General features: G+C 38.3%; 3 protein-coding genes across 3 annotated transcripts; all 3 read right to left on the bottom strand.

The window, feature by feature from the left end:
- Positions 1-132: 132 nt before the first annotated feature.
- On the bottom strand, positions 133-6,561 carry LOC140794174 (glutamate receptor 2.8-like). The gene is made up of 5 exons (XM_073146119.1): positions 6,303-6,561; positions 4,178-5,508; positions 2,953-3,265; positions 1,632-2,038; positions 133-911 (listed from the first exon to the last, which is right to left on the bottom strand). Exons 1-5 carry the CDS (start codon positions 6,559-6,561, stop codon positions 345-347), a joined length of 2,877 nt encoding a protein of 958 aa, XP_073002220.1. The 3' UTR covers positions 133-344.
- A 3,866-nt stretch (positions 6,562-10,427) lies between these two features.
- LOC140780362 (glutamate receptor 2.7-like) lies at positions 10,428-15,263 on the bottom strand. Its single transcript, XM_073125855.1, has 5 exons — positions 14,871-15,263; positions 12,544-13,856; positions 12,148-12,460; positions 11,649-12,055; positions 10,428-11,373 (listed from the first exon to the last, which is right to left on the bottom strand). Exons 1-5 carry the CDS (start codon positions 15,205-15,207, stop codon positions 10,783-10,785), a joined length of 2,961 nt encoding a protein of 986 aa, XP_072981956.1. The 5' UTR covers positions 15,208-15,263; the 3' UTR covers positions 10,428-10,782.
- Positions 15,264-16,692: 1,429 nt separating this feature from the next.
- Positions 16,693-22,646, bottom strand: LOC140780785 (glutamate receptor 2.7-like). Its single transcript, XM_073126542.1, has 5 exons — positions 22,247-22,646; positions 19,050-20,362; positions 18,634-18,946; positions 17,738-18,144; positions 16,693-17,527 (listed from the first exon to the last, which is right to left on the bottom strand). The coding sequence occupies exons 1-5, from the start codon at positions 22,542-22,544 to the stop codon at positions 16,928-16,930; spliced, it is 2,931 nt and encodes a 976-aa protein (XP_072982643.1). The 5' UTR covers positions 22,545-22,646; the 3' UTR covers positions 16,693-16,927.
- Positions 22,647-22,785: the final 139 nt, after the last annotated feature.

Genomic DNA, 22,785 nt, shown 5'->3' with positions numbered 1-22,785 from the left:
GGATAAGTATAACTAAAATTTGGCTAGAACTAATGAAACACATTGTGATATTCATTCACTCGTCAGATTTCTGCATGAAAGAAAATGTGAAAAATGGTTCCATTTTGTGTGCCATCATGATCAAAAGCCTTTTCCCAATAATATTTCGCAAGACCCAAATTTAATAGTGAGGTTGACAAAAGTACCATATAGTTATAAAAGTACATCCTTCGACTGTGTCAAACAAAATTTCAGGAACTTAACCAGCCAGTGAAGTGGAATTTGCAGATTGGTTGGGTTGTGTGAAACATTAGAAATACTTGCCTTGTTGCAGCTGATATTAATTTTAAGGACCAGCTTATATTTCAGTTAGTTGCAACAGTAGATACTAGTTGGGCTTCTGAACTTGGATTTGTGAGCTCTGCAGAGAATTCTTGTTCTTCTGGCGGACAGGAGTTGACATCACAATCATCTAAAATGTTTAACTGGGTCTGTGTGTCTTGATTTACTCGTGTGGCAATCTCACCTTCGTCTTTGTGATTTATATGGTTGTCACCTTTTCTGTTAGGAAATGTATCTCTCTTCACAGAATAAGAATCAATGTCTTTCTCGTTGTAATATTTTAACCAGCAAAATATTCTATGCCAAATAGACTTATCAGGATCGATTGTTCTCATCCTGTGCCAATTATTGTAGAAGAATTTTGTTAAGAATATCAAGAGGGAACAAGCAGAAACAGCTCCTGTAACAAGAAATAATCCCCAAAAGCTGCGAAAGGTGAGACTGCCAGAGCTAAGGATGCTGCCTTCATTTTGACATAAATTTGAGTCCCCAGTCCATTTCTTCTCTATTTGAATTATACTGTCTCCATCAGTTATGTTTAGGATAGCCCTTGAGATATCAGGTACTAGAGGGGAGCCCTTAGGGAATGCCTGCACAAGCCATATAGCAAACAGAAGAGTCAAGACACCGATTTATCATGTGTTTTCAATCCTAGATGCAAGTTAACATTGATGGCTGAGATGCTAGCATGTTTATTACTGAAATTAAGCTTGCATGTTTTGGACATATAGATACAAATTTTGAAGCATGCTAAATAAATATTTATATAGGTTTTTTTTTTCAAAATCATTTTATTGTCATTTTCCACCACATCTGGAGAAGTTGTTTTCTGTGTATTTAGGTTTTGACCAAGTTTTTAAAAGATTGTAGGTAGTAGACGGTCGAACAAGGGATCATATAGCGCCTGGGTGCCTAGGCGGCTCCCTAGTAAGACGATTAAAAAATAAATAAATAAAAAGAAATAATAGTTAGAGAATAAGTTAAAAATAACCTATAATCTAAATAATATACTCATTTAAGATATATAATAAGCTATATGAATCATTAATCCATCAACATATACAATAATTTTGAATTTCAAAGTCAATTTGCATATTAAAATATGTTATGAGATACTAAGGCAGTCCCCCCGGGGGGACCTAGTTATATTCCATCTAAGATGGGAGCCTAAGCATTAAGGGGGAAGTTTTTTAAAACAATGGTTTTGACAAACATGGGGCACATGGTAGCATATTTTCTTGGTGCAAATATGATTTTGGATGTGCAGCTACCATTACCAGATAAGTTTGATAAATGATAACAGAACTTACAAATCCAAATCCTGCTGTCTTATAAATTGGTCCAACCATTGTGTACCCCGTGCAGTGCCGTGCAAGAAATAACCTGATATATGGGATTTCATGGATGATAGCAGCAACACCACCGTTCTTGCTTCCTTTAGCTAGTGCCTTAAGAAAGTCATCAGGGGAATCATAGGCTCTGATTTTTGATTTATCAAAATTGAGTTGCTCCAACAGACCTTCCACAAAAGAGCCATTGTGGTATCCGATATACTCCCCATTCTTCAGGAGTTCATGCACATCAGTGACTGTCGGCTGAAGTTGTTGCACTGTGAGCATGGAAGTTAAGCTAGCAGTATAACTTGATGTAAGTATCAGAACCACAAACACCCACACAATCACTACAATCTTAGATAAAATGTTTTCCAACCTCTCTCCTGCAGAAATTGCATATATAAGATTAGTTAGCTTATAGGGGTACTTCGATTGAACTTATTCTCTTACATTTATTAGACACTAGACAAGTTATCTGTTAAAATTGAAAATTTATTACAGACAACAAATTGATGGACAATAATGATAAGGTTTTAGTTTTTGTTATTCATTTCTGCAAAACACAGATTTGTCTGACCTCAACTTATAAGTGATATGGTAATTTTGAATACTGTGTTGCTAATAGCCTAATAGCGAAAGCCCTTCCATTTATTCATTTTGCATACTTAGGAAAGACATTCTAAAGGCTGAAAAGTTTTCAATGTTCATTGGAGATAATACAGTATAGATATAGAAAATTGCCTACTTTTTATAAAGAAGTTGGTAGTTACTTGTTCTTGCTATCTTTGCAGTTTGCATAATGTAATAATATCGATGTTTTATACAATAATTTAGTGTACTATTTCCTTATTGTTTCAAAAGCACTTGTATTCTATATGCTACTCTGGTATTATGATTTCGTCTTCCTATCAGTCTTTGCATGATTTAATTGTGTCAGGGATTTTATAGAGTGATGTACTTTGTTTAACATGGTAGAAGTACTAGCATCTTGTATGTGACTGATAAAATAAATTGTACTGTAAGTAAGTACTCACTTGTATTTCACTGGGGTGTTGTTGGTTGTTTTATATGTAGCAATATGCTTTTCCAGTAAAATAGGTTTCAACAGGTCTAACAGAGCTAACATACAATCTCTGACGTGATGACTTGGTTTAGCAGGCAAGAATAATTATTTGCATAATTCATGTCATTTCATAGGAACTTAATTATTAACATAAATTTCGAAATTTAAATATCTAGTAGTGGATCTAATCAGGCATATTTAAGAAAAACTCAGCAGTAAAGGATAGTACATAACTGTGTGCAAAAACAAGTGTTGAGAAGGAGAAATAAAATATTGTTCCAAGCTGATGGGAAAGTGGACCCCTGAACTCGGTATTGATTCTATGCTCCATCACCCAGATGACAACTCCTGTATAAACAAAGAATCCAAAGCTCCCTAACCACAGATTGAAGGTCAATGGCTTTAAGAAAATCCATGCATTCTTATTTATGTTCTCCTTGACTGGAACAATCATTGATATGCCTGATTCAGTGTAAGGAGATGTAAAGTCGGCATAGAGAGTTCTATTGTACCTGATTGTTATATCTCCTATCACTGCATCATATTTCTGCAAGTAAATTGGTTAACATTCTTCTCTGAGGCAATAAATGATTAGCTGAAAGAAATTGACTGAAAATAAAACTCAGGATTTATTTCTTAAAGCTATGGGAACCGCAATAAACACAAGGATGCTTGGACATTATTGTTAGTTTTACACAAAATGGAATGTTGTACCTCCAGTATCTCAGTAGGTGGTTTAAGAATCAAACACAGTATATCAATTGATATTATAAATTATAATAGATGTATGCAGTGTGTCATCTTTTAAGGACATTGTGCGTAGTTGCGGATAGATTTTGTCAGTCACTAGGTGTTCTGATCTGCAGTATGAAGATTATCTCTACGTGTCACTAGTATACATGAAAAACAAGATAACTTGCTAATATTTCTGTTGCCAATTGTATTGTTGAATATCATAACATGTTGTAGTACATGGCAGTAGTGCTAGATTGATTGACACATAAGATGCACACATTTTATCCAAAACAATGAGAAATAGATGAAAATCATGTTGAATCCTTAAATGTGTAGATATTATATATATATATATATATATATATATATATATATATATATAGAGAGAGAGAGAGAGAGAGAGAGAGAGAGAGAGAGAGAGAGAGAGAGAGAGAGAGAGAGATTTATATGTCGTCTCAAGATCGCTTAATTCCAAAAGATCATTTTCATTGGAACTAGAGAGAGGGATATTTTTTCAGCTGTAATGACTTATCAAAAATCAAATATATTATTAATTTGGAAGAAAACATGAATATAAGACGTCTCGAGACAGTGATTACTAGGAAAAGAAAGTGCTGAGAGTTCCTAGAAGGGTCACTCCTAATAGTTCACATGGGGCTACTAGTAGTTTTAATTTAAACAAGTAATCTATGTAGTTAGTTGATTATTTGCTAGTTTTACTCACCTGAAGATAAACCTGATAGATAAAATCATTATAGGTCCCAGAACCTTCTCCTTGTGCATTCTCAAATGGAATGTATTCATAAGAGATCGCATAAGGCAATTTCTTTATTGCAGTTTCAAATACATCCACTGCGTAGCCACTTACAGTAGTCGAATTAGTGGTAGGATCCCTTTCCACCTTTATGAATTCAGGATATCCACTTGTTCGAACTCCAATCTGAAGCCTTTTGCTGCTTACTGGAATTTCCCATCCCTTTGGCACTGTTGTTGACTCCCCTGGCCACACCACGGGATTTAGATCAGACATCAAGGTTGAATACATCTTGCCACTTAGATTTTGTTGCCTTGATAATCCATGTTTTGCAGTCCAAAACCCAATTTCTCTTGCTCCTTTCCCAACCACATTGATTATTTGGAATGTGGTATACTGCAACTGCCCATCTATGAGTTTGAAATCTCCACTCAAGCCTCTAAATTTGCTACTTAAGATTGCCTTCAGAAGTTCTGGACCATTTATAGAGACTGCCAAAGTTTCTAAGTCTGTTGAGTTCCTAGCAACTATGGGCTTCTGGAAGTGAGCATTTCTTACCCCAACATGTTCTACTGCCATTGCTAGTGCCCATATAGTATCGTAAGCCCATAGATTGAAGATGCTCAATTCAACTGGCTCTTCATTAGGATTGTCCTGTAGGAATCTCTTCTTCCATCCCCTAGTGAAGCTTTCTAGTTCCCTCGATTTGGGTATATACAGCTTCACACCCAAGGCCCCTTGCATCGCATTGACGATAGAAGCATCAAGCGAGTCCACGATGTTTGATATCCCATCCGTCATGATCCAAGCATATCCTTCACTCATCATTCCTACATCCTTGGCATTAGAGAAGAGGAGGGAGCCCATAGAGGATGACATGTGCACAAGAAATACCCTCGTCTGCATGGTCATTAATTTGTAGAGCTCTTCCTTAATTTGGTCATTGGTAGACGATAAGGGAATCACACTGCGATAGGGAACACGAGTGTCGATCCCTTGGAGGGCATCAGTGAGGAATGGTATGATGCCCCTGCCATAGTCACTATCCTCATAGATAGGAACCACCTCTCTCCATCCATAGGCCTTTATGAGGGAGGAAATGCTGTTCACCTGGGCTGAATCATTCAATGTTGTCCGTACAAAGTATGGTATGCGGGAAGAAGAGAGAGATGGGTTTGTTGCACTGAAGGAGATTATGGGAACGTGAGTTTTGTTACCAAGATCAGATATAAATACAGCTTGTGAAGATTTTTGGGGGCCTATTATGGCTTGCACCTTATGGTTTTCGAGCAGGTTAAGAGCTGTGTACATACATGCAGAAAAAAATTATAATTTGGACTATGCAATATTACTTGATAGTCAAAGTTAACAAAACCTTTTGAAAACACAATCCACATATCTCTTACTTTCGAGCAAACTTTAAAGAGAACTTTTATCTAATTGAGAGACACACATATACATATATATGCTTTTATATTATTTTTTCAGGTAAAAGATTCCCCACGTGAAAGAGAGGAATATGAAAAGCTCGGTTAAAAGGCAATAATTTCATAAAGTCGATCAGTTTCTTTTAAAGACATTACTCGAACAATCAAAAATCCAATTTGTTAAACACAGCACATCTAAAACTTCTATTATTGGTGAAACATTTTCTTGATAGACAGAATACTTCTATTATTAAGAGTCACCCTTCGATTGTCAAGTTACTTAGAATGCTTGCTTTTTCAGTTGTCCTTGTCAGTACCAAAGATCACTGGGAGCAATATCCCTGCCACTACCAGTACTGATGCCTTTATGAATTTTCAGTGTTGATGAGAACATATCTGCCAGCTCTCTAGTCACAAACTGCATAATTGTAAGTACTCAAAACGGAACATATCATAGAGTCCTTATTCTGGTTAAACTCTAGACTCCTTTAATTTATCTCCACTAGTTTCAGTAGGTCTTGTTATGCATTTTTTGACCTTTTTTCTCTATTGATCTTTCTAACTAAAGAGTGAGAGCTTATTTTGGTAGCTAGTACTATTCTTTATATAACTTGCCAGCAGGCTGGAAGCAACAAATATTAGTAAGGAGGTCAGCCAATGCTTATTACCTGCTGATGCAGCTTGGATGTTATCATTGTTGGAATCCTTGGAGTGGAGAACTAGTCTGGTGCTATAATTCCCATGGATTGCATAAAAGTCCTCTATGGCCATTGAGAGGCTGCTCTGACCCATTTTACCAACCGGTGTGCCCAAGTCGAGGACTATGCCGACATGAAATGAAGCTTTTGCACTTCTGCTGGCATTTTGCGCTACCATAACAGGAGAGAAAATGCAGATCAAGAGAATGAGCAGAGTTGGTCTTCCCATCTTGAGCTGACTGCACAATCCAATGCAACACTACAGGGCTTATAAAACTTGGTAAGGAGGACCCTTTCTTCTTAGGTAGAGTAGTTTGACAAAGTCAGATGAAGGGTTGCTTGAACCACCAGGAGCTCATAGCGACTGCTCGTTTTAAAATTTTTGCGTACATGGATCTCCAATAAAATCTTAAATATAGAGGATGCTGAGATTGTTTGAGATATGTACATTTTGACTGAGAAGACATTGTCTTTGCCATTCGACATGTTGACTTTAATTAACTAGTTGCTTCATATCTCTCTCTCCTGTGCCCCTTGATTATGTCTTTGTTCTATAAAACATGGACTTGGACTTATTTGTGGTAGTTGTTGATCTAAGACTTGTTAAGAGAGCAGTTATACTCAATAAGATGTTCCAGATTTCAATTTGTGACACTTTGTGGTTTACAATTGTTTCATGAGCAGGACTGGCAATATATTATATTGTTGGCAATTTGACCGTAGATCTCCAAGTATAAATGATCCTTCTGGGAGGAAATTGCATGGAGAGTTGCATCACTGAAACAAGTGAAGCATCTTCTTTTAGATATTCATCAGCTTCTGTCAATGTTTTGTGATGTCTCTATTCACACTGCTTTAGAGAAGCTGACCAGGCTGTGATTATGTAGCTTTGACTCAGTCTCCAGCGGTATAGAGGGTAATGTACTTTTGCGTCCTCTTTTAAAGTAATACTATTACCTTTTTTAATAATATTTTGTGAATGAGAACATGACTCATGAGAAAGAAAGTAGCATAAGCTACAATCTACTTGACTAAAAGTCCGAATTTTGATAACAGATGCTTGACTAGCCCCAATAAATTTCCTTTTCCCATTAGATAGATGTATAAATGGCAAATCTCACATGTTAGAAGAATTCAAGCTGTACTTTCCTAAGTTCCTAAGCAAAGCTTGGCAGGCCATCATGTAGAATAAAATTCACATTCGCAAAATTTCGTATTATTAAAATAATCCGATGACGCCATTTCAATCATTTTATCAATGTCAAGTAAGTATATATATAATATTTAACGGCATTTAATAAAGATTAAAAAAGTTCATTGACATATTATTATTTTTTTAGCTTTTTAAAATGCTAAGTGATGAATTTTCTTTTTAAAAATAAGCTATCGATAAGAGAACTCGAAGGTGGAGGTGTCGCGGCGCCGGCGAATGAGGAGGATTTGGGAAGAAAGCGTTTGGGTTTGGTGATTCAAGCGATTTGGGAAAAAAAAAAGGGTAGATATTTTTGGAGATTTGATGGTTTGGAAAAGGAAGAGTTTTTTTTTTTAAATATTTCTTTAAGTGGGACTATTGAGAGGCATTATTTTAATGGCATTCTCTAACGCCAAAAAAAAACCTATATATATATATATATTTCAACGGTATTAAATAATAAATAATAAGTGTAGATAGAACTTGAGTTAATTATATCAACAACTCTTGAAATATACGCGATTTTTATAGAGACCTCTTAAAAAAAAAATTTAGATTACATTGTTCTCTCTAAACTTTGAGAAATTTCAATGTCAACCTTTAATTAGTGATTAGATGAGTCAACTTACATAGCAGTTATATCAACTCTAATTAACCCAAAATGACATAAATGACCTTGTAACCCTTATATAACCCTTTAATTAAATTAGGATAAAAGATATAATTTAATTTAATTTTTCCAACCCTTATATATCTTCACTCGCCTTCTTCCCCTTTGCCATCATGGACTTCTGCCTCGGACATCCCCCCACCAGCCCGATCCCTTACCTTCCTCTCCTCCCCCTTCCTCCAGCTCACCCTTCGGCAGCATTAGTGATTACATTATTGCACTAAGGAGGAGCTTCAGGCATTACGCAATCGACCAGGATTTCGAAGGCTAGCCACGAATAAGATCTTGAGGGGTAGCCATGGTAGGAGCTTAAGGCGTCATACAACTAGCTAGGATCTTGAGGAGCTTTCGCTTGCAGCGGCCGAGGGCAGCCATAAGCAGTGAGAGTTAGGGTAGCTAAAGCCAAGGGCAATGTGGGCAACCAAGGACGACAGTGCAGAGCAGGTGACGTCACATGCGATGAGCATTGAGGTTAGGAAGGAGTGAGGAAGGAGGAGGGGAGGGGGCATAGATCTCAATAGAAAGATGGTGGCGGAGGAGGGAGGATAAGTTACTTTAGGGCAATTATATAATTTATATTTTATATTTTAAAAATTAATAATGTGATATATTTATATAGGGTATAATATTTATTAGTTGTATTCCGTCGCGTCATTTGCTATCTCACTTAAATCCAAAGTTCATAAAAATATTGTAATTTGTTTAAAATCAAGTATAGTTCAAGGAGCGTAGACATAATTAACCAATAAAACTTTATCTTTTACGGTATTGAGTTATGAATGTTGCTATAATGGTATGTATGGTAGCTGTTTTAGTCTAATGCTTCTAAGTAGTATATTAGCAGCATTAATTAAAAATGGTACTAGAAAAGTGTCAGCGAATCCCATTGTTGTAGTGCTATCTTGATAACGAACTTCCAAATTGTGGTTGATTAATTTAATGAAATAACAAAAAAATTTAGTAAGAGTAATGGTCAAAATTAATTTACCTATGTTGAATTTACTACATTGGAGGGATGAATTCCTACTCAGAATCAATGTATGGAGTGAAAAATATGAATCTCTTCTTCTCTAGTGTTCATTATTAAGAAACTAATAGTAGAGATATAACAGGATTTGATAGGTAGATATATTAATGTATACATCCATATCATATTTGTATTTAATCTTTATATTTTTAGAGAATTTTATAAATCATATCTTATATTTTATTTATTTTATGATTTACATTATATTTTTAAAGATTTTGTAACTTGACTCTTCTTTTTTTCTATAATTTTTATTTAAAACTTCAGTTAACATAAAAATAACTAGTAAAAAACTATTTTGTTATAATATACTAAATATTTTATAAAATATTTAAATTATCTATATCTTCGTCATTCTCTTATTCTCTATCTTCCTATGAGATTTCATTAGATAAAAATTATAAAAAAAAAAGAGATCGAGTTATAAAATACTTAAAGACAGTGTGAATTGTAAAATAGATAAATATATAGTGTTTATTTATAAAATTCCTACAAAATTATTTTATTTTTTTGTGCACGGTGGCAAAAATCAGTGGAGATTGACGTTGAATTTCGACCATAATTCTATTCATCTTAGTATTCTAAGCTATTAAAGTGTTGAATGATAATGACAACACCAACTTCTACGAAGAGTCCAACTCCAGTCGTAAATACGTTGGCCGGTCGATCATAATTAATCTTTAGGTAGAAAAGGACGTCAATTTCATCGTTCAAAAAATAAAATATTCATCGTTCAAACTATGGCGAGAAAAATTCATCGTTCACACTTGTGCTGTATCTTTTAAAAATCAACGACAAAGAATCTTACTAGCTTGCTGATTCGCTTCTTCTACTAAAGAAATTAGCACAAGTAGTCGTCTTTGTTATAAAAGGTAACAACTTGGAGGTAGCCAGTACCCAAATTAATGTGAAAGGAGAATGACACAAATTTCTGTATTCCGTTGTAAGACCTTCAAAACCTTGACAAGCTTTTTATACGATTTATTTATTTATGCACCACGTAGCGGGTATTGAAGAACTTCCAGGTAGCTAAAACACTTGAGGGGATAAAAGAAGATCAAATAATACATTCTTGCTTGCGCATGTATCTTCATATTTACTAGAGTTTGATTGTTGCAAATAATCCAACCAGAAAGGCTATTGATACTTTTATCTACTTGTAAACTTTATCTAGTACAATAATTTCGTATACTATAGAAGCTATGCTTGTTTATAGATCCCATGTTTGCTATATGATGGATAATTCATTACACTTAAAATAACCCATCACGTTCATAACAGAACAAGTTAAACACAAAAAGTACAATAAAAGATTTCATTATTCACAACAGAACAATGAAAGTTACCTATAGATTGAGATAGGTAGGTAATATGCTATACATTGCTATACCTAAAAGAACATAACTAGCATTGCCAGGATGCTCTAATTCTGTTTCATATTTTGCCCCCTCCTTTCGCGGCAAATATGATGTAAACTTCTATTCCAAGCTGAGAGAACTAACGTGGAATGCATAATTGAATGAGATCGCTCAAGTAGTAACATGTACTCCACTTATCTAGTCTATCTCCCCTCCCTGATTTCAGTCCTTCGTTCAATCGATGTATTCTGGTAGATCAAATTGTATGGACTACTTGGCTCTGTAGTCGGGGGCCCGTCTGGCGAATAATCAAAGATCGACTCAGAGTAGTTAGATGTCCTCTTAGGGCTCTCTGGATTATTTAACTCATGCAAGACAGCAGCTTCTCTGGGATTCTGTTCTTGATTTGCTTCCCTCTCACCTGCGACAACATCCTGATAAATTTTAGAAGTATGGGCAGTTGATTCCCTCCGATCGTAGTGCTTGGAAACCGCAACAACTTTCTTCCAAACCGTTCTCTCCGAAGTTGCAGCTTTCAGCTTATCCCACTCCTTGCAGAAGAAGATTATGAGATAGATGATGAGCATGAGGATTGAGACAAGCCCAGTTATGAGGAAGAGTCCTCTGAAGCTCCAGAAGGCAAGACTCGCGGAGCCCGAGCTACTGCTTTGGGCTTGGATATTTGTTAGGTTTCCAAACCACGTCCTTTCTATTATCGCCATCTCCTCTCCCTCTGTCACATTTAGGATGGCCCTAGAAACATCAGGCACCAATGGAGAACCTCTTGGGAAAACCTGCATAAATATTTTGATGTTTAGATTCTATTCATAAAATTCGAAATTGTTTATTGTATTCAAAAACTTTCAATTGTTTCAAATTATTCACAACTTTTGAGAGACAAAAAAAAGAAGAAGATGGTACATGTGAACACTGTTGCAAGATAAGAACTTCCTTGAAGCATTGTATATAATCAAGTTGGTCAGTGGAAGAATTTTGATGCATAAGCTTTTTCCCTGGATATAATTTAATTGTAAAGAAGAACAGTCAATTAGAAGGAGGAGAGACTTACAAAGCCAAAGCCATCAGTCTTGTACGTGGGACCAACCATAGTGTAATCGGCATAATAATCTGAAAGGAAGAGCCTCAGATATGGGATTTCATCAAAGATTGCTGTGACGCCTCCGTTAGCAGTTCCTTTAGAGAGGGCCTCTGCGTACTGTTCCGGCGTGCTGTAGTTCTTGAGCTTGTGCTCATCAAAGTTCATTCCTTTCAGCAATTCAACAATGAACGTCCCATCTTGGTAACCAACAAAATCCCCACGCCTTAGGAGCTCGCTCACATCTGCAATCGTCGGCTGGAGCTGCTGTACTGTCAACATCGACGTCAAGCTTGCGGTATAACTCGACGTTAGTATTAGTACGACAAACACCCAAATGATCACCACGAACTTTGATAGGTTGCTTTCAAGGTTTTCCTCTGAAACCAAGATCAACAATGCAACAAGTTATACGGTTATAACTGTAACATTTATATCAAAATTAGTATATATTCGAGCAAGATTACGGAACTGTGGGAGAAGACTAGTGTAGAGAAGGAGAAGTAGAAGATTGTGCCGAATTGCTGGGACGGTGTCCCTCTGAACAGAGGATTGATGCGGTGCTCGATCAGCCACACCACGAAACCTGTGAAGAAGAAGAAGGCCAAGCTCATGAGCCAGAGGTCGGTGGTCAATGGCTTCAAGAAGATCCATGCGTTGTTGTTGTTGTCCTTCTTAACTGCTACGATCATCGACACCCCTGATTCAGTGTACGGCAATGTAAACTCCACGTAGTTAGTCCGGTTGGCGAGGATCGTCGTGTCGCCCACCACTGCATCAAATTTCTGCGAATCCAATCTAATCAACTCATGCTCCAAAGATCTTTTCTCTACACAATCATATTCATATATTTGGAAGAACTACTAACCTTCAGGTAGACCTGGTAGACCAGATTGTCATAAGATTGAGAGCTATCATAGAAGGGGACATACTCGTAAGGAACAGGATATGGCAGCTTCTTCATGACGGCGTCGAAGATGTCAATGCAGTAGCCCGTAATCTTCGTCTTGTTCGTGGTCGCTTCGTTTTCCACGTTCACGAACTTCTTGAATCCACGCTTCACCGGAACTGCGATCCGAAGTGGCATCCCATTCGACGGGATTTGCCAACCTTTGGGCACCACCGTGGGGTCTCCGGGCCATACGATGGGCTTTAGCCTATCCTTGCCATTACTGGCTGTGGAGCTAAGGAGAGGCGAGAGACCAGTTGTCGGAGTCCAGAACCCGATCGTCCTCGGCCCATTTCCGATTATATTCACTATCTCGAACCCCGACAGCTGCAACTGCCCGTTCAGAAGCCTGAATTGGCCGGCCATTCCATCGAATGCCGTGTTTAAGATTGCGTCGAGAAGCTTTGGTCCCGTTAGGGAAACACCGAGCCTGCCCAAATCAGAGGAACTGTTGGCTTTATGCGGTGATCGAAAGCTCGGATTCGACAATTTGGCTCTCTCCACCGCCATGGCGACAGCCCAAACCGCGTCGTAAGCCCAGAGCTGGAAGGCAGAGGGATCCTCCGCCTCTAATCTCGGGTATTCCAACCCGAGCCTCGCCTTGAACCGTGCGGTGAAGTTGATGGTCTTACTAGTGTTCGCCATGTAAGGTCGGAATCCGATAACACCTTGCATTGCATCGATGTCTCTCGAATTGAGCAACTCGATAGCGTTAGTGACCGAATCGGTGGTAATCCAGACGTAGCCTTCGGTCATCATGCCGGCCGCCTTCGCTCTGCGGAAGAGGCGGGAGCCGAGACCGGGGAGCATATGGACGACGAAGACGCGAGTCTGCATGGTCATGAGGTTATTGAGTTCTTTATCGATCCGGCTGTCGCTGGCGGAGGTGGGGATGACAGCGCGGTAGGGGACTCGGGAGTCGATGGACTGGAGGGCGTCGATGAGGGAAGGGACGATGCCGGCGCCGTAGTTGGAATTCTCGTAGATGGGGACGACGTTGCGCCATCCGAAGGATTGGACTAGGGCGGCTATGGGGGAGGCTTGGGAGGAGTCGTTGAGGGTGGCGCGGACGAAGAATGGAGTGTGGGCAGGGGAGAGGGCAGGGCTGGTGGCGGAGAAGGAGACGAGGGGGACTTGGGATTGGTTGCAGAGGTGGGCCACGAACTCGGTCTCGGGCGAGGTATGTGGGCCAATTACGGCTTGGACTTGGGCATTCCCTAATAGATCCACAGCTGCAGGAAAATAAAATACTGAACCAAATCAGCGCTACAATAAGGCCCATCAGGCCCAACCTTACCAAGCCATAATTTTGTGCCACAATATCGAGTCACTCTTTGCCATCCATAATGTAAAACTTTAGTAATTAAATACTGAAATAAAAATTAATTTTACTATTCTTGAGTAAGTTAATATTGAACTAGAAAATAATTTTAATATTTTAATGGTAAATATCGAAATGGTATAGTGAGGACGATAACAAAGCAAAAGAAAAAAAGTTTAATAATTTTTATTATTTTATTAAGTAAATTAAAATTTAATTGTTGACTAAATTTAATTTTATATAAACATAAAATTATTATCAAAAAAATATAGGTAATTGGTTTCTTGTAAACAACAACAAAAAATAATAATAAAATAAAAAAAATCGGAGGGTATAATTTAAAAAAAAAAAACATTAATGCTTGATAAAGAATGAATTCCAACAGTTCGCTAGTCCGTATTCATTTGTTTGAATTAACTGACAGTCGATGAAGACGTGGGTTGTCCTCTTGCCGTCTTCTTCCTTGACTTGTAGTCTCTGGTCTTTGTTTTTTTTGATAAAATCTTTTAGTCTCTGGTCTTAACCAGCAAGGTTAGGTTAAGTTCAACCGGGGGAGGGTTATATAGAATTCGGTCGTCGTTGGTCAAGTAGCTCAAAAGGGAATTGAAAAGAGACCGGGGACTTTACTGTCAATGTCCAATTTAGCATCAAGAAGTCGCGTTTCCCATGGAAGGAATAAGCATTGCAGTGGATTTACCGACTTCAACTTTAAAGGTAAAAAAGAATAAAAAAAATATTTGCTAGACTTTATCTAGTCCAAGTTATTTATTACCCGGAATTTCGAAAAAAGAAAATAAAATAAAATAAAACTTATTCCCGTAATGTAATCTCGGCTTGCCAAACAATTGCAAGTTGATAATAAAAGAGATTTTCTTTAAAAAAAAAACCCACGCACACACACAGAGATAGTCAAAGATAGAGTTACCTGCAGAAGCTGCTTCAATTATATCATGATGGGAATCCCTAAAACTCAGAACAACCCTCGTGGTGTACTGTGGGTGAGCGGCGTAGAAATCCTCGATCGCCATGGAAATGCTCGTCCGGCTCCTCTTCCCGGTCGTCGTCTCAAAATCGAGTATCACGCCGACGCGAACGGGCACCGCCGCCGTGCTCTGAGCCAGACCTACCAAAGCTTGATGACTCGCAAAGAAAGAGAGGAAGAAGAAGAAGAAGAAGAAGAAGAAGAAGGAGGAGGAGGAGGAGGAGGAGGAGGAGGAGGAGAGAGAACGAGAACAGAAGAATTGGTGACTTGGCTTCCTCATCTAGATAGATAGTCACTGAGAAGATGAGCCGCAAAAGGATGACAGTATTTCGAATCACTTGGGTTTAAATGAAGGGACAAGGGACTACATTCTCATTATCATTTTTCGATTAGCACCCTGTATTTAAAAATTTTATATTCATACCCTTTCTCTTTTTTTTATAATTTTTATATAACACCCAGGGGTTAACTATCATTAACCTTAATCTATCATTTATTTAACTCTATTAGATATTCTTAAACAAAATTTAATCTTAACTTACCCTTTTTTTTTCATGCAAAAAATGGTTAGGCTTAATTAGCTCATAGCGTCCTATAAAAAATATAAGAAAAAAAGTTCGAGTTACAAATTTTTTGGAGTGTTGCTTAGGGTGTTCTTTAAAAAATTCCCTTCAGTCAATCTTATATATATATGGAGTTGTCTATCTTGTCCATTTTCTAGTGTTAGTAGAAACAAAGATTATTTAATTATTGAAATTACGTGGATAAGAACTTTTATTCTTTCTCTTGAAGCAACCCTCTTATTATACCTTGACTATAAAGACTTTGTGACGTATAGTTGCGTGCAAGAGATGAGATGGGATTTTGTATAGTAACTTTTGTATTACTATTAGTCACCATATTCTCTTTATAATAGTAGCCTTTAAAAGAATATTGTAAAGGTTGATATCTAACTCATCCAAGGGTTGCAATTCTGTTATCCTTCTTTTTATCATTAACTCTCTCTCTGATAGATAAATTAGATAACTAAATAAATCCTCCTAAAAAAATAAGTCCCAAACATGCACAAATCCTACCTATATATAGCACTTCAATAAAATTTTAAAAAAAAAATCTACTAAATATTAACTATAAAATCTATGAAAAAATTAAACTCATGATATTAATAAGATCCGACCATTTTATTCTTTGCTCCGTGCTTTATCTGTATACGTAATGAAATATAATATCTAATGCAGTAGTTGTCTGAAGTCGGAATCAAATGTTAAAATATGAACAATCTAATGCAGTCCTTATCTGCACTCGGATCAGTTGTGAAAATCTAACATGCACATTACAGGCTAAATAGAAAGAAAAAAGTAGTTAAAAATCTAATAAGCGTTCCCACTACAGGCTAAAGAAAAAGACAAAAAAGTCGTTAAGATCGAAACATTCACACCACAAGTTAAAGAAAAAGAAAAAGGAGGAGAAAAAAGATGTTGGAATCTAAAAATTCAGACCACACTTTAAAGAAAAGCAAATAAACTTGATTTACGCTACAACGACTGGGCCAAATATGCTTCTTATACTTCTGCCACATAAAGACATCAACAAAAGGTTGCAAAACGTTTTCCAGAAGACAATAAGGATTTCCTTAGTACATATATATGATGAAGCCATTGCTTGATGCTTGTGGGGATGTTATTGGACTATATATGTAGGTTTAGATGATGAAAGCAATCAAAAACGCCATGTAAGCAAATCTGACTTCCAACTCTCCATCATATAAGATATCAAAACTATCTTTATTTCAACCAAATGAATACATGTTAATCTACACAATCCAGCTATCATTAGTGCGTGAGTTTGAGCAGCTACAATATTCACACTTGGTGTAATTTTTCTAGAAGGCATTCTTTCATGTTCGAATCCCTGTTTTCGTGGCCAATACAAAGTGAACTTGTATTCCAATTGAAACAGATTTAGATTTGACATCATGAAATCATACCAATATATCCTCCTCACATTAGCTCTGGCCGTTCCCTGTTATCAGCCATTTGTATTGAGATTTCATCTGGTAATGGATACCTATTCCATGGACTACTTGGCTCTGTTGTTGGTGTTCCACCTAATGGAGAACCAAAGACAATCTCAGAGTGGTTAGAGATACTGATAGGACTCTGCGAACCGTCGAATTCGGGCAAGGATGCAGCGTCTCTGTGTTTCGCATTTCGATTTGATTCCCCATCACTCGCAACATCCTGGTCCCTTTGGAATGTACGGGACGTTAAATCCTTCTGGTCATAATGCTTGGAAATTGCAACTATTTTCTGCCAAAAGGTTCTCTCAGAAGTTGCAGCTCTCAATTCATTGTGTTCCTTGCAGAAGAAGAAGATGAGATAGATAATGAGCATGAGAATTGAGACAACCCCAGTGATAAGGAAGAGCCCTCCGAAGCTCCAAAAACTGAGACTCGAGGAGCTTAAGCTATCGCTCTCTACTACGCAGCCAGTTGGATCTCCAAACCATTTCCTTTCAATCCTTGTCATCTCATCCCCCTCTGTCACATTCAAAATGGCCCTTGAAATATCAGGCACTAATGGAGAATTTCTTGGGAAAACCTGCATTTTTTCAGTTGCTTCATATAAATCAGTCTTTGAGAGAAAAATAATGACAGACACAAATACTATTGCAACGAGAAGAACATCTGCAGGTTATGTGAATAAAAGCGAATTGGACACAAGAAATAAGTTTGACGCATAAGCTTGTTCCTTGAATGTAATTTTCTACCAAAGAAGAACAGTCTATTAGAAAGAGGAAGAGAAACTTACAAAGCCAAAGCCATCGGTTTTGTAGGTTGGACCAATCATAGTGTAGTCAGCACAATGATTTGAAAGGAAGAGCTTCAGGTATGGGATCTCATCGAAGATCGCTGCAACTCCTCCATTAGCAGTTCCTTTTGATAAGGCATCAGCATACTCATCCGCGGTGCTGTAGTTCTTGAGCTTGTGCTCATCAAATTTCAATCTTTTCAACAAGCCAAGCACAAACGAACCGTCTTGATAACCAACAGATTCCCCAAGCCTTTGGAGCTCGTTCACATCAGTTACCGTCGGCTGGAGCTGTTGAACTGTCAGCATCGATGTCAAGCTAGCGGTGTAGCTTGACGTTAGGATCAGTACAACAAATACCCAAATAATCACCACGAACCTTGATAGGTTGCTTTCAAGCTTCTCCTCTGAAAGTAAGATCAATACCATAAATATCAAACCTAGGCGACAGCAATATTAGATTTATAAATGAATTTAAGACCAAAATCTAGTAAAATACAATAGCAGCTCAAGCTTTTGGACTAAATTGTGCACTAAAGTGTGTCAATTCATATTTCACTTAGATTGAACTCCACTTGTCTTCTTAGTTTACTACCAAAAACTCACAATTTAGATATCCTGAGACAATGTTCTTAAGCAGCTTGGTGCAACCAAGTGTCAATTCTTATGAATATACAAGTTCTAGTAGCAGCGCCATGATAATGCGATTGTTCATGTGTTCGTGTGACTGACGACGTACTATTTGGCATGATCTAACAGCTAAATCTCTAGGATTTAATTGGGTCGTGATGTATCTGTCAAGACATGTTTTATTTCGTTTGAACTCCCTCATTCCTATGTCTAATAAATAGAACTCTCATTTGAAATGAAGAGGTATATGAATAAGATCACCGTACTGTGGGCGAAGACGAGTGTGGAGAAGGCGAAGTAGAAAATGATGCCGAATTGCTGCCACGGCGTCCCCCTGAATTCAGGATTCACACGGTGCTCGATCACCCACACCACGAACCCAGTGAAGAAGAAGAAAGACAAGCTCCCCAGCCAGAGGTTGGGCGTTAATGGCTGCAAGAAAATCCACGCGTTCTTTCTTGCGTCCTCCTTAACTGCTACGATCATCGAAACCCCAGACTCGGTGTACGGCAATGTGAAGTCAACGTAATTAGTCCGGTTGGCCACGATTGTTGTGTCACCTACTACTGCATCGAATTTCTGTTGATCCAATTAAACACAACAATATAACCCCCATGTTCGTAGAAACTGATCTAAAATCTAAAATTATCTGCTCTTATAAGTTATAGAACAATTAACTAACCTTTAGATAGACCTGGTACACCAGAGTGTCATAAGAGATGGAGCTATCATACACGGGAACGTATTCATAAAGCACCGCGTAGGGCAGCTTCTGCATGACTGCTTCAAACACGTCGATGCAATAGCCAGTAACGGTCGATTTGTTTGTAACGGGATCCGTCACCACATTCACGAACTCGTTGAATCCTTGCTTCACTGGAACGCCGATCTGAAGCGTCTTTCCATCCGTCGGAATATCCCAACCTTTCGGCACCACCATTGAATCGCCGGGCCATAAAATTTGCTTCAGACCATTCTTGCCGCCACTTCTGGTGGAATTAAGATGCCGCGAGATCCCAAGATTTGGATTCCAGAATCCGATGTTCCTTGCCCCTTTTCCAATAACATTCACTATCTCAAATGCTGACACTAGCAACTGCCCCTTGACGAGCCTGAATTTTCCGGCCAATCCATCAAATTCTAAGTTTTGAATTGCATCAAGAAGCCTTGGCCCGTTTTGTGACACACCCAGCCTGCCCAAATCAGTAGAAAGAATGCCATTCTCTGGTACATTAAAGCTCGGGCCCGAAACTTGGGCGGTTTCGGCTGCCATTGCCACTGCCCAAGCTGCGTCATAAGCCCAGAACTGGAACACGGTGGGGCCCTTGTCCTCGACGGTCGGGAAATCTTGCCGGAATCTCGCCTTAAACCGTGCCGTGAAGTTGACGTTCTTCTTCGTCGTGGGCATGTAAGGACGGAAGCCGACGGCCCCCTGCATGGCGTCGATGACATCCGCGTTGAGCGTATCGACGGCATCGATGATGCTGTCAGTGGTGATCCAGGCATAGTCCTCGGTCATCATCCCGGCGTCCTTCGCTCGAAGGAAGAGGCGGGAGCCGAGTGCCGGTAGCATGTGGACGACGAAGACTCGAGTCTGCATGGTCTTGAGCCTGTAGAGCTCCTCGTCGATCCGGTCTTCGGTAGCGGAGGTGGGGATGACGGCGCGGTAGGGGACTCGGACATCGATAGATTGGAGGGCGTCGACGAAGGAAGGGACGATGCCGGCGCCGTAGTCGGAGTCTTCGTAGATGAGGACGACGTTGCGCCATCCGAAGGATTGTACGAGTGCTGCGACGGGTGCGGCTTGGGAGGAGTCATTGAGGGTAGCGCGCACGAAGTATGGGGTATGGGCTGGGGAGAGGGCGGGACTGGTGGCGGAGAAGGAGACCATTGGGACTTGGGTTCGGTTGCATAGATAGGCCACGAACTCAGCTTCGTAGGAGGTCCGTGGGCCGATGATGGCTTGGACTTGGGCGTTCTCCAGTAGATCAACAGCTGCACACACGATGGGTTTGGATTAGGGAATAGAATTTTGATCAACAACAGAACAAGCCTAAAAATCGCTCTTTTTCAGTTTTCTTCCTCCTTTCTCCTCCTCCTTTGTCCCTCTTCCTCTCTCACTTTCCTCCTCCTCCTCATCCTTCTTTCTATCACATCCTCAACTCTCTCTCTCTCTCTCTCTCTCTCTCTCTCTCTCTCTCTCTCTCTCTCTCTCTTCTACACCCCTTGCCTCTACCACCCCACCCACCCCCTCTCAGGCGAGCGGCGGGAGCAGACGGGCGGTGCCATGGCCAGGTTAGTGAAGTCACGATTCCTTTTCCTCTCTGTACGTAGTTGGTCAAAGTGGTCGAAGGGCTCGGCCTACTCCAACGCAACTCGATCCCGTAAACTAGGTTAGGCTCGAGTCCGAATCTAACATTTCATAAGGTGTTAGTTTTGACTTTCTCACATTGACTAGTTCAAAACCGTGACTATTCAAAGAGATGGCTGATATTAATATAGCTACTAACTAGTTCAGTTATTAAGTAGAGCATTTCTACCTTACTGTAGAGGTAATTATTTATTAATCAATTAAATGAAGATCTATGTATGTAACTATTAAGATTTTTAAGAGTATAATAGAAATGCAATAAATTTTAAAAATATTACCGGTTTAATAAATAATAATTATTTTTTTAATATATGATCTTGCATATTATTTTTTAATAATTATATTATCTTAATAATTTATCAAGTAAAAAATATATATATCCTTAACTGGGAATATATATCATAATAATAAGGGTATTGACATTTTTTTATAATTAACTTAATAAAAGTTTAATTAAACTTTATCTATTTAATTATTTTTTTATTATTTATATATATCTCTCATTTAGTTAAAATTAATTTAAATTAAATTTAAGAATAGATAGAGATAGAAAATCATATTTAAATTAAAGTCTATCTATAAAGAATCAAATTTAAATAGTTTAATATTAAATAATTTCTCATATAATTAGGACATAATTATATCTAAAAGAAATAAAAAAGAAACGAATATGTAACCCAGAAGTTAGGCACAGATAATTAAATCTTTTTGACTAATAAATTTTTTTTTTACGTAATGTGATTTTGAAATCGGTACTGATCTCAATACCACGTATGAAAACTAGTTATTATAGTCGTTAAATTAATATTTTAGAGGAGTAATAAAGTATTTGCCTATTAAGTAATCTTGTTGTCTTTGTCCGAAAACTTGAGATATACACTACGTGTGAAACTTGGTTTTCAAGAATAATCCAAGTTCCCTTGTACTGTAGTATTGCTTCCTACCTAAGTACCTCCCCCTATCTCCTGCATACATTCTAGAAGAAAAGCACCTTTCCAATTTACCCGGAGTAACTAGCTTTTCCTGTGGAATAATTTAATAGTTTAAACTTTGATAGGTTAGTCGCAACTCGGAAGTGACCGAGCCTACGAAAAGAACACGACTTGAAGGAAGACTGACTAGAAAATAATATCTATAAGTTTATAATAATAACACTATTAGACTCATAATAATAAGTTCTAATACACAACGTAAATGTAAATGTCTACTTTATTATAATAAAATATGCATTAAGTATAATATATATATACATATATTACTAATTAAAAAAAAAAAACCAAGTGTAAGTATTTTATAAAACCCCCCGGCACTTCTGACCTTATAAAAATTAAATAGGGTAAGTTGGATCTACTGGTCCTTGACTTGACTCTAACCTGACAAGGCCTTGAATCACTGTCGTCGTGTCCAGCTTATTTATTCAATGGATATTTGGGAAAATGGCGAATTGAAATACAAGTATTATTCATGCAAATAGAAGCAAGTTTTTGCATAAAGAGAGATGATATTACCTGCAGAAGCTGCCACAATGACATTATTCTCCGAATCCCTCATATCCAGGGTTACTCTGGTACTATAATCTCCATGAGCGGCATAGAAATCCTCAATCGCCATTCTGATGCTCGTCTGGCTCCTCTTCCCCGGCACCGATGCGAGGTCGAGGATAACGCCGACGTGAACCGGCACCGCCGTGTTCTGGGCCAGACCCACCGTAGCTCGGTAACTCACAGAGGAAAAGAATAAGAGGAAGAAATAAGAAGCAAAGAAGACTAGAGTAACAGGAATCGGCTTCTCCATCTTCATCTCCATATACCACACACCCAAACCCAGTGCACGAACAAATTACTAGCTAAGGAGATGGAACTGCAAAGGTATTTGGTCGCATTTGAGATCGAGTGAACAGGAGGCTTAGACAGAGATATATAAGAAGTTTTCGTTTGTCCACATTATTCCTTATATTTGACTAAGCCAACGGAGGAATCAATTGATACATCAACGTATTCTATATTATACTTAGACCATCGGCTTATCTTTCTCCGGAAGCAACCGA

The sequence above is a fragment of the Typha latifolia genome, chromosome 1 (genome assembly GCF_019914945.1).
Source record: "Typha latifolia isolate L0001 chromosome 1, TyphaL0001v2, whole genome shotgun sequence".
NCBI classification, from domain to species: Eukaryota; Viridiplantae; Streptophyta; class Magnoliopsida; order Poales; family Typhaceae; genus Typha; species Typha latifolia.
The sequence above is the reverse complement of the archived record's forward strand: the minus strand, read 5'-3'. Positions and strand labels throughout refer to the sequence as shown.